The 12,641-nt window shown below is 37.1% G+C and overlaps 1 protein-coding gene across 1 annotated transcript in view; it reads right to left on the bottom strand.

Moving 5' to 3' along the window:
- Positions 1-5,847: 5,847 nt before the first annotated feature.
- LOC123694828 (E3 ubiquitin-protein ligase RNF19B-like) overlaps positions 5,848-12,641 on the bottom strand; it is a 73,031-nt gene continuing 66,237 nt past the window's right edge. The window contains exons 4-9 of the mRNA XM_045640414.1: positions 10,405-10,519; positions 9,306-9,493; positions 8,486-8,627; positions 7,623-7,857; positions 6,935-7,142; positions 5,848-6,315 (exon numbers count right to left, since the gene is read on the bottom strand). Of these exons, the coding sequence (XP_045496370.1) occupies positions 5,963-6,315; positions 6,935-7,142; positions 7,623-7,857; positions 8,486-8,627; positions 9,306-9,493; positions 10,405-10,519 (1,241 nt within the window). The 3' untranslated portion in view covers positions 5,848-5,962. The remainder of the gene's footprint in view (positions 6,316-6,934; positions 7,143-7,622; positions 7,858-8,485; positions 8,628-9,305; positions 9,494-10,404; positions 10,520-12,641) is intronic.

The following is a 12,641-nucleotide window of genomic DNA, read 5'->3' as shown; positions in this document are numbered from 1 at the left end:
GTCAGTTCAAAAACTGTTGAATTGATTGTAATTTTACTGAATTCCGATTCACACGACTTTGTGATGCGATTTGAAACATAATAATAACAGCTACATAGTTACTAGAAACTAATACATTACGAATGTTTATACACATGTGTATTGAAATTTTCTTCTTATTTCTAATTTCCAATCAGTAAATATTAAGCTATTGCATAGCTTCTATCGCGGGCCTTGAGCGCGGGGACCGAATCGAGAAATTCCGTAACGAAAAAAACCTCATTCTCCCCACTCCGACGGGCTCGGAGGTGTGGCTTGCAAGGCATAGCATGCAATAGCTTTACCGCAGCAGTTCCCGAGTGCCAGTGTTTCTATGTTATGGCCTACCACTATCATGCATATTCCAATCCGTCCTGTCTCAAAAAGAGGCGACATCTGAAATATGTAATGGTGGTTAGAATTATGTATCTCTGATTTGCTTTTACATTCCATTTAATATTTTTTGTTTGTGTTGATAAATTGTATGATTTTTTTTGTTTGCATTTCGATATGATTACACCGAGACTAGAATATAACGTGACTATAACTAATATGAATATTTAGTGTAAGTAAAATGCTTAAAACTGAGTTTAGTGTGAATGTGACTGAGCTGAACTTATAAAAGCCCTGAAAATCACTACAGAAATAGGAACTATCCTCAATTGTACTAACCAAGTTGCCAAAAAGTTAAATTACCTATACAGAATGTCAAATGTTAGATTGTAATTACTAATTCAACTAAATATATGTAAAATAAATGTTCTATAGTATTGTTAACGTTTCTCGTGTATAAGCATGATGTGATAAAATCAATAAATGAAACAGGTGATATTTGAGTTTGTGTTTTATTCCATGTTTATAACCCAGAACCCATGTATTGTATGATTATTTTAGTATGTACTTCCCTCTTCCATCCCCAATACTGAAGGCGTTCATATACCTTTTGAAAAAAACGGCACATGATCCTCTGATGATTTGTGATCCACAATATAAGATAATATTATGTTATCTACAACTCAAAGGCTCAAAAATAGGCGCTGAATAAAGCCGCGGCCGCACAGAAAAGCGGCTTGCACTTAGAACCTTACTAATTAGTCAGTAGTCACCTAGCGAGTAGCTTAATAAAACCAACGATTTTTCTAAATCATAATCGGTTACGGGCTTGGCGTCTGTGTAGACACTTGGCGTGTAGCCAAGTTAACATTATGTTGGTTATTAAACACCAGGCATGAAACATTTTAGAAAAAAAATGATGGAACATTGTTTCAGTTTTTATTAGTTGGCAACATTATGCGGGAGAGGCGCATGCAATGTGCGAATTTTTGGATTTAACCACAGTTGAATTATGCAAGTGACCTTTTAAATTTTTATTTCTTCGAGTTTGTGTTGTAACAGTATTAGTTGCCATACTCGGTAGGTCGATATGTTAAGTTAGGTATAAAAACGTTCGCAGATTCAGCTAGTATGGCATACTACTGAATACATAATTATTTCATATTACCTGATTTTAAATCATAGTATTCACGTAGGTACCTATGTATATTTAAATATTTATTAATTTAAAATATTTGGAACTTATTGAGTGTTAAAAGCTTTTACCAGTATTTCAAGTTACTCTCCCTATAGAAGAATTCAAAATGGTTTTCCACGCAAATATCTCGTGATATGTAGTAAGTAATTATTCAGGATGGTGACCAAATAAAACAAATACGTATTTATTAATTACACTTTATTCATTTACACTTTAAGACATAACATATCGCTTAACATTACTCTTGCCTACAAACGTGAAAAATTAAATAATTTAGATCATTAATAGTAATTATTATTCAAAGTATCACAAATATCTGATAGAACGTTGCACTGTAAGCGCGAAGCATCTATCGTTGGCCGCCATCTTGGATTCAGAATACACGAAGCTCAAGGCATAAAGAACGCATTCTTATGACCTGACCGTATTCTGACGATAATATTTGTACAAATTGTACTACTGCCAGTGGCGGAATTACAAGCAAGCTAAAATCATATCAACATTTTTGTCATTTAGAAATAAAAATATTCCTATAGCAAATAAAATTATACATCTCTTTCTATCTTGGCTCATAATTCTTCAAAATTAAAAATTACAATAAATATTAAATTTTGAAGGGCTACTGGCAGAAAATAATCTTTTTTCCTGTTCCTTTCTTGTTTATAGCTTGAGCTTCGTAGTATTATAAATCTTTCCATGAACATTCGTTTGGCGATTCCTAAAATTAGCTAACTTGTCATTTGTGCTGTATCTGTGAACGAATTTCTTACAAAATTTTTGTCTTTTGTACACAATTCGGATTTTTTATAGATAAATTAATCATTATAGTGGTATTAACCACGTCTCTATGTCTTAATTAATTATATTTGTATTGTCTACGTCTGTAGAAACTGCTTTTCAATTTGGTGGTAAATATAAAATTATATATAATATGTATTTTGATGATTCAAAAGATATTTTAAAGGAAGTGTAGTTGAATTAATAAATGTTTGATTTTGAGTTTATCTATACTAATATTACTAGCTTACCGCCCGCGGCTTCGCCCGCTTTCTCTAAAAAGATTTGAGATTTAAACTATCCTATCTCTCAAGTTGGATCGAACTGCACGTGGTGTGCGAATTTTATTATAATCGGTTAAGTGGTTTAGGAGTCCATTGAGGACAAACATTGTGACACGAGATTTATATATATTAAGATAAAGCTGAAGAGTTTGTTTGTTTGTCTCGGGAACTACTGGTCCGATTTGAAAAATTCTTTCCGTGTTAGATAGCCCATTTATCGAGGAAGGTTATAGGCTATATATCATCACGCTACGACTAACAGGGGTGGAGTTACGGGGGTGAAACCGCGCGAATCAGCTAGTTTGGCATATAATTTGGTAGGTAATAATTTTGTTTTCAAGTTTCGATCAATATTCTTTCCAACAAAAACGTTCACACACACAACACTAGTTGTTTTGACATAATGCTACACAAGAGAAATGAATCAGCTACCAATCAGTCCTTAATGCTTTAACATCAATATAATTATATTACAATCAGTATGATTTCGTTATTTACACATGTGATATGAAAACGATATAATTTTCCGACATTTTACGACACAAATTATATACACAGAACTGGGTATTAACAAAAAAAAAATTTTTTTACATAGAAAAAAAACGAAAAATAAACAATTTGAGATCGTTGAAAAATCTTCAAAACACGTAAGGGCTCATGAATCACGCCTATTATCATGTACAGGGAAATGGCGATATGTTATCAGCACAGACAAAACAACTATGACATAAGAGCTGACTTTGCTCTTTAGGACGGTGAAAAAATTGAATCTACAATGTCCTTATAATACAAAGGCCCGTATTAAACCCCATTTTCTTAGCGATAGCTTCACCTAACATGTTTATTGTCAGAAAATCGAAGCTAAGTATGGAGTCACATCTTTATTCTTAAAATAATATTGATATTTTAATCAACATAGACTGCAGAGAGCGTTACACAAATATTCGTATATTACAATTTAATTATTTTGACAATAAATCGAATATTACAGTGGCTAGCCGAATTTTCGTTGATACTTAATAAGCTTTAGCACAATAATTTTATGTCTTCTGTACACTTCACTTGTATATAATACGGGCCAGTTTTTCGACCGAAGACATGAGATTATAATATATCACATACACTGATTGTTTGGCTCACAAATTTTTCATAATAAATGTCACTCCAGTCATTGAAAAGGTTCGACCAAGAAGCTTATATCCTCTAATACACTGGAGATTGCACTATGACCATTAACTTGAAACAAGAAACTATGACATTCAATGACGTCAGTCATGTTATTTGTCTCTTTCTGTCGAGTGACCACGCTGGTTTGTAAATTCAGGATTTTTCAAAATAGAAAAAACTAAAAATCATGGTCTATAAATAATAACGACATATATTTTTAACAGTATTTATATTATAATATTATGGTCATACTTTATAGGTAGGTACATACAATTTTAATTGGTATAGAATGATAGTTATAAATAACTTTTGGCTACAAAGCTTGGATATGAACCGATATATAGCATTAACATCCTTTGTAAATAGAGGAAAGTTGTGTTTTGCATCAGATGCTGTTTACCAAATTGTTAGCTACTCAGATCTTCTTTTTAAACGCGTTGCTTCGACGGGTCAATTTCAAGCCAGAATCATCAAAGAAAAACTGTTTAGCAGCCTTGCACAAATTTCAGCTAACTTTACAAAGTTTATTTTTAAAAAGGTATTTTTTTCTGGGTCGTAATCCTCAGTAACCTTGATGGGCACATATATTTCTTTTTATTTTACTTTTTGGAAAGCTGAAATACGTAAAACAAAAAATATGAGGTAAGTTAAAAAAGTATAAATTTCAATGTAAAAACGAACAATCTTATAACTACATGTGAGTGCAATACCGATGTCATGTGTTGTTTCATTACTAGTAACAATCTTTAAAATGGTGTTCTATATTTTCATCATAATATTGTTATTACAATATATTCTCTTCGCTATCCATAAAAACTCGTCATCATGGTTACCTTACTTGTTAAATCTGTTTATTGAAAACTTGTTGAAAAATGATAAAGTATTAGGGAAATAACAAATTTAACATGACTGCTTACTAAAATGATGCTAAATTAGACAATTTTTGCCATTGAAATGATTCTAAACAGGTAAATGCAGGAGTATTGAGGAATATTGTAAATAACGTAAATATACACTTGCCTGTGAAATTCTATGCCAGAATTTGGTGTCCAAACACTTCTGCAATTTTGCACAATACAATGCATTCTTTATATTCGGAAAATATTCATTAAATAAGCAACAATATTAACTTAAATATTCGAAGCGACGCAATTTTTTTGACACACATGCCATATTGACAAAGTGAGAGTTGCTACAATTTTATTATGGTGACTACCCATAATCAGGGAGTATCGCTTTTTAATAATTGGTTCAGATACTTAGTTTATTTAGCATAAATAATAATTGTCTCATCCAACAATGCTTCTGAATGACGTTGTTGGCAATTTATCAACAAACTCATGTACAAAAACTAACCTTTTGCACAGAATATTACAGCATACATAGTAGCCTTGGGAAAACTTCGTATTAACAGTGGCAATACCAAGTTAGGTGTGAAAGTGATAAAAAACATGAACTGGGCAATATTTTCTTGTTACACGTCAATGTTCATACCGAAATCTCCAGTGTATTAGATATAAGCTTCTTGGGTTCGACAAATGTTTTTTCAAGTTCAGTCAAAGGTTATTTTTGAGCTATCCAAAACACATTAGTTATTGAGTTGTTAAATTCCATATTTCTTTGTCTTCACATGAGGTTCCATTCGTTTGTGGGTAAGGAACGTAAGTTAATCATAATCGAAGTATGGGACGATATGTCAAATGTTGATGTATTTTAGGGAATTAACTCCAATTGCTCAGTTTCTTTATAACAAGAATCATTGCAACTAATTGATTTCACTAAATCCCACATCACTGAGCTGCAGAATAACCCTGTTTATTTACTATGAATTATCCACATTATCTAGTGGAGGTGCTGCTAACAGATTTATAGTCCTTGTAAGCTATTTGTCAGAACTGGTAGATTTGTAGGCGTCCACACTATCACAGTACTTTCCAAAAAAATCTCAATCCAGTCTAGTCTACAAACACATCGACGCATCAAATCTCAATCCAGAACAGCTATCAATCAATCTAGGATGTTCTATCATTGAATGTTCCACAACGGTGCTCGAATGTTCCATCTTCTCGAATGTTCTATCATTCTCGAATGTTCCAGAACGGTGCTCGAATGTTCCATCTTCTCGAATGTTCTAGAACTGCAGCGGCGCTTAATTCTCATGAAGCTTCCGCTTGCTCCCCGTTCGTTACGACTTCGTCTCGCACGCGGCGGTCACCTCCACACAGGGGGTTGCGACGCGCCCCACTTCGGGGTCCGGGGTCGAGGTGCCCGCTTCGGGGTCCGGGGGGACAGCTGACCCGTAGAGGAAGAGACTGCGGAGTCTGGCGGCGGATCGTGCGGGGCGGGAGGTGGAGGGTAGGTCGTCTGGCCAGCTTGCAGCGCTGGTGGTGTCCGTGACGTCAGCGGTGACCTCGAGTCTGTGCGCCGCGGGGGACGCCGCGTCGGGCGCCTCGTGCGACGCCAGCGAGCCGGCCAGACCAGCTAGGGACGGCGCTCGGACCTCTGCGTGCGCGGAGCCTGCGGATAGCGATGCGTCTCCTGGAAATAATATCTAGGTGTCATAAAACAAGTAGAGAAAAGATGGAATTTAGTTAAATAAAAAATATATACAAAATAGCTTGATATTTTCATTAATTGTATACGGATATACAGAAAAAAATGCTTGCATATTAATAAAAAAAAATAGACTAATTCTTTGGAAATAAGATTAAAATCAATAAAAAAAACATACAACATTTATTTAAGCGGGCTTTAAGCCACACCGGAAAAGTATGGCATGTCACTACCGCCTAAATCTTTTTTATGGGCTATCGGTAAATTCTAAAATTTCTGTGTTACAAATCGTTTGACTTTCGCTATTTATCCGACGAGTTCGACTAACGCCCACGCGACTAGTCCGCCGGTACCAGCATTCTGACCATCATTTTTCTTTTTGTCATTGCGTACTAAGACCCCTGTAGAACCGCCATCCTGTTACAAATGACCCGAAATTTTGTGTCAGTATCTCCCGGTCTATCATCTACATCCTCGGTCTTGCACATCCCTACTATAATGTAGTCACGGTCGCGGTCACAACACTCACCGATGCTGGGCTCCAAGCGGCGCGAGTACGCGTCCACATCTATCGCGTGGTCACGGTCGCGGTCACAACACTCACCGATGCTAGGCTCCAAGCGGCGCGAATACGCGTCCACATCTATCGCGTGGTCACGGTCGCGGTCGCGGTCACGGTCGCGGTCCGTGGGCGCCGCGGCGCAGCCCCCCGCGCGGCACAGCGACACCGGCACCACGCCGTACACGTAGAACAGCAGGATCGGCACGCCGATGCCCACCGCCAGACCCGCCACTATAGGGGATACCACCAGCTGTAACACAAAAACAACACAAGTTATTTATGATTAATCGATATAATACATGAATGTGATTTAAAAAAAACGATTTTAAATATAAATTACTATATCGAGCCCCGGCACAGCCTATATCGCTGGGTATGGCCCAGCGATATAGGCTGTGCCGGGGCTCAAGCAATTATACACTGAAAAATATGTTTCAACTACACTAAAATAAATGATCATCACTGTAAAACAAAATTACATTTTTTGGTAAAAAAATTGTTGTAATAATTACTATACGGTGTAACAATTACTTACTCCCCGCAACGACGATCACGGCAAAAGTCTGATTAAGAGTAGTTACTAGTTCATGAAGGCGCGTCGACTTGGCGCTGACTTGGCAATGTCTAACCCGTTTGGCGCTGACTTTGCACCGTATACAGCGGTGCGGCATATCGCCTACGTATCCTACGTACCACAAAGCGCCTGGTTGTTGTTGTGTAGTGTACTCACCGCAGCAGCAACAGCGGCGGCCACAGCGGCCCGCCGGCGGGCCGGCTTGGCGCGGCGCAGGCGGCGGTGGGCCCGGCGGCCCGCCCACAGCGGCAGGCCCACGAGCAGCGCCGGCAGCGCCACGCCCGCCACCACCGCGATGCCGAGCGGCGCGCCCGCCAACGTGCCGAGCTGCCAGAGCAGCTTCTTCTTGCGCGACCACGGCTTCTTGCCCCAGAACGTGCACCCGCTTGGACTGCGGACCAACATAATCGGTTTAGATACACATTTCAACAGATACATACGAAACATTAAACATTTCAAATCAATAACATAATGGTTATACATGTACATATTTCATCACATATAGACGAAATATTAAACATTTCAATACAATGAATAGTAAAAAAACGAAACTATCTATACTAATATTATAAAGCTGAAGAGTTTGTTTGTTTGTTTGTTTGTTTGAACGCACTAATCTCGGGAACTACTGGTCCGATTTGAAAAATTCTTTCGGTGTTAGATAGCCCATTTATCGAGGCAGGTTATAGGCTATATTTCATCACGCTACGGGTAACAGTAGGGGAGCCACGGGGGTGAAACCGCGCGGAGCAGCTAGTAATATAATAAGAAAAAATGTAACAAAGATACAGGGAATAAAATAGCAGCGTTGATTTATGAAGTCACAAAATTATGCTATACAAAATAAAAAGTAATACAAATACAAGGAATACATTATCCGAAACTCAAAAATCTTTTTCGTAATAGTGATCGAAAACCAATAAACTGAAAATGTTCATATTAAAGTTTAAAATTCATAGCAATAATGGGAACCGTCTGCTCGAGAAGCTAATAATCGCATATAAAATCATATTCCTCACCTAAGATAGTGTAAGTCTGAGACCTCCTTCATACAGAGCCAGCAGAACTCCGCGCCGCACACACAGCACACCATGTGATTGCATGAACCATCTTCCACCTTTACTATTAACACTGAGCAGCGAGGGCATGGTTTCACTTCACCTAAAACAATAAATTACTATTATTATGTGTTTGAGACCTGTGTTTGAGACTATGCCTTGGATTTCAGAATCATCTTCATCAAATAGAATAATGACAAAAATAAAATCATTAAATAAACGTAAACTCCACATACATTCTAAAGAAAATACATTATTTTCAACTCCGCAATATGTACTCGCAAAGTTTCAGAATTTGGCAAAATTCTCAAGTTTGTGAAGTGTGTCATGTAACTTTGCAATAAAAGTAGTACGATGTAGTTCGACCCGACAGAAATATAAACTTGGAGTAACATGCAGAGCAAACACAAAATATAATTTAAAACTTGGTACTGAAGTTTTCCCTTCAATCCCTTCTACCAAGTGAACTGGCACAGAAAAAAAATTGTATTGTTGCTGCTCCTACGCGTCTGCGACGATATTATACAAGGTTAATTCTGGGCCTGATACATACTTTTGCCACGTTCTGTGTTACATTTTATGGTATAATAATTAGTTTTCCCCCTTCCACACTTTTGTGACAACTCTCTCTAAGACCATTTGTCTATCGTCCAAATGATGCTAGCGGTCCAGTTCATTTTTTAACCGACTTCAAAAAAAGGAGAAGGTTATCAATTCAGCCGGTATATTTTTCCTCCTGGTCGCCATTTCTCCTAAGACAATATCCTACAAATCAACATACCGTGCTCCATCTCGTTGTGCGACGGCTGCGGCTGCCTGGGCGGCGGCTGGCGGCTGCGCCGCGCCGCGTCGCACGTCTGCGTCGGGTGCCACGCCGCCTTGCAGTGGTAGCAGAACGACGCGCCGCAGCCCGGCGCTAGGCACGTCAGCTTGGGGCACGATGCGCAACCGGTGGCGACCACTGCGAAGCTGCAGGACGAGAAAAATGATGATAAATTCTTTGAAAGCTGGCTAAGGTTGTGTCGAAGCTTTGGTATTGGTCATTGGAATTCATTTACGAGAGGGAACGGAAAGTGTTATCTATCGAAAAGACTTAGAGGCACTTCTTACTGCATTGAGAGGTGTGTTCCCTATGATCGAAGGACAGGTTCCATTTGCTGATTAAGAAACAGGAGGATAATGAACAATAAAAAAAATGTGTGAGTCCTTAAAGGTCAATTGTCACGTCATCACTTAACAATCCTACCATAATAATCCTATCTAAAAAGGGGTCAATGTAAACTTGTAAGCACGTTATGTCACGTCAACACAAATACAGCTAGGTAATCCTCGATACCTTCTAATTTTACACGAAATTGAATACACATAGGCCGCACCGAACACCACAGACTGATGCGCTTACACGGCATTAGCTCGTTGATGCGTCATATTTTAATAGTCCAAATTACACGAAGAGGTGCCCACAGGCCAAAGGACGAGAATTACCGAGGATTATTGAATTAATTGTGTAAGCGCAGATACCATACTAGTCGTTCCGGAACATTGGGTCACATGACTTATTTACATGGTTAAGAGGATTACAACTCTGTTAGCTCCAATTTCACCAACAAGGTAATCAATGTTTTTATCCAGATAGCTTTTTGATCATTTCATTTATTTATCACATTTCATAAGAATCCTTGTCAGTGAAATAATTTGTTTAAAATGATCACAAATATATTAACCTTACGTGCCATTAAATCAAAATGAACTAGCGTAATCAATAAAAAACATCCTACAATCTTATGGCTTTAATTATAGCTGGTGACAATTTAACCTCTGGTAGTTTTTGCTCCTTGTCTCTACCATACAAAAATCTATTTTTGTAAATTATAACATACCTGCAGTCAGGCGCCGGACACCATCTCGTGTCGGGGTCAGCCGCGAGGGCCCGTCTAACGGAGAACTCTTCATACTTGTCATATAACGCTTGGTTGTCAACTATCCGCCTTACGTCTGAAAATAACAATACATTTATTACATTGACTTTCTAGAAAAGCACAGTGAATATAAGTCCAGAAGCCAACTTAACAAAATCAAACATTGATTTGGGAGCACTTAAAAAAATTCAGAAAGTTCAGCATCGATTTAGTATTGATTTCGACATACGACTAGATTCAATGATTTTTTTTAAGTAGTACCTCTTGCTCAATTCTTCACCATATATTTTTTGCCACAATTAAGTCTGACAGGAGTAAGCTAGTTACATCTAGTCAATAAAAATAGAACGTCTGTTGCGTCATCAATTAAATTTTATAAACACTGAACTACAATCTTAACAAGAACAGAGTTGTGTAGAGCAGCTGGCTATTGTCAGATTCTGTTATTTATTGCGTAAAGGGCAATCGTGCAGACGGACAACGTAATAATTAATTATCAACGCCGCCTATAGACGAAGCCAAGGGAAGTTAAGTGTTATGGTACCGCATATTACATCTTGTCAATAGGTACGTTTCTGAAGCATTCGTTGGGAGATCTTGTTGATTATCACTACATAGTATAAAACAAAGTCGCTTTTTCTGTCCCTATGTCCCTTTGTATGCTTAAATCTTTAAAACTACTCAACGGATTTTGATGCGGTTTTTTTAATAGATACAGTGATTCAAGAGGAAGGTTTTAGTATATAATTTATTAGGTTTTAGACAAAGCGGGCGAAGCCGCGGGCGTTAAACTAGTCCTACTAATATTATAAATGCGAAAGTTTGTATGGATGTATGGACTATGGATGTATGGATGTATGGATGTTTGTTACTCTTTCACGTAAAAACTACTGAACTGATTACAATGAAATTTAGCACACATATAGAGGGTAACTTGGATTAACACATAGGATAGTTTTTATCCCGGAAATCCCACGGGAACGGAAACTATGCGGGTTTTCCTTTGCAAACGCGGGCGAAGCCGCGGGCGGAAATCTAGTATAATATAATTTTATTATGTACAGGACAATTAATAATTCTTTAAAGATTTCTTCAGCTAGGTAGTTTGCTTCCTCTCCGACTTTTCGTAACTCTTTCTTCGATTTAGAGTGCACGAATAATGTGCGAGAATGTGTAACGAGAAATGTGTTTGTTAGTCTTTACTAACAAACACATTTCTTAGTTAAGTATAGTATTGATTATTTTGCTACGTGGTTAAGTTACGTGGTTATCGATACGTCGCGTCGTTGCTACACATGTACAAATAAGGACTTTAATTACTAAAAAAATGGTTTAACAAACAAACTCAAACATTTATTTATTCAATTAGACTTCTTCGAGAAGCACTTTTGAAACGTCATATTTTATTTTCCTAGTCATAGTCATAGTCGTCATAGTTTATTTGTCGTTCTCATTCCCTACCAAATTACCAGAGAGTTTATCAGTTTATTTATTAAAAATCACTTACAAAGTGTATCGAAAGCATGCATAAAATGAGCAATTACATTTCGTTACGTACGTATAATGCATAAATCTAATCTCCGACAATAATTCAATAAATAGAGCGTGAAATCGAAAACGTAACCTATTTCCATACAATATTGATAGTATTGAATTTATAATTAACTTTAAGATAAACATTTGTATGTAAATCACAATTTCATAGTTAAATAAAACATTTCTTAAAACATCCATGATGTTTTTTAATAAAAACTAGCAAACCGGGCGAACTTCGCCACCAGAGACACCTTTTCTTTGCTATAAACCTCACGGAGCCCGAGACCTTACCAACGAATGCAAAACCGTGGAAATCGGTTTGTGCGTTCTGGAGTTATAGCGTCAGGAACGAAAACCCGACTTATTTTTATATACTAGATTAAAAAGCCGCTTATACATCAGAGTGTTATTGTTATCGTCATTATAATGTTTTATATTATATTATATATATAACGTATTATATGATATCCAGAAAATAATAACAAAAACAAAAGTATAGGGTATCCATTGTTGAGTCGAATCGAATATATTTCCAATACATTTTCGCCTTATATTTCCTCATTAGATATTAAGAAATACGATATTAATGATACTATATTATGACCTAGATAATTATGATAATCTCAACAAACAAATATGCTGGAATGAAGTGATAACTCTAA

The sequence above is a fragment of the Colias croceus genome, chromosome 10, assembly GCF_905220415.1.
Source record: "Colias croceus chromosome 10, ilColCroc2.1".
Classification (NCBI taxonomy): domain Eukaryota; kingdom Metazoa; phylum Arthropoda; class Insecta; order Lepidoptera; family Pieridae; genus Colias; species Colias croceus.
This window is presented reverse-complemented; position numbering and strand designations above follow the sequence as displayed.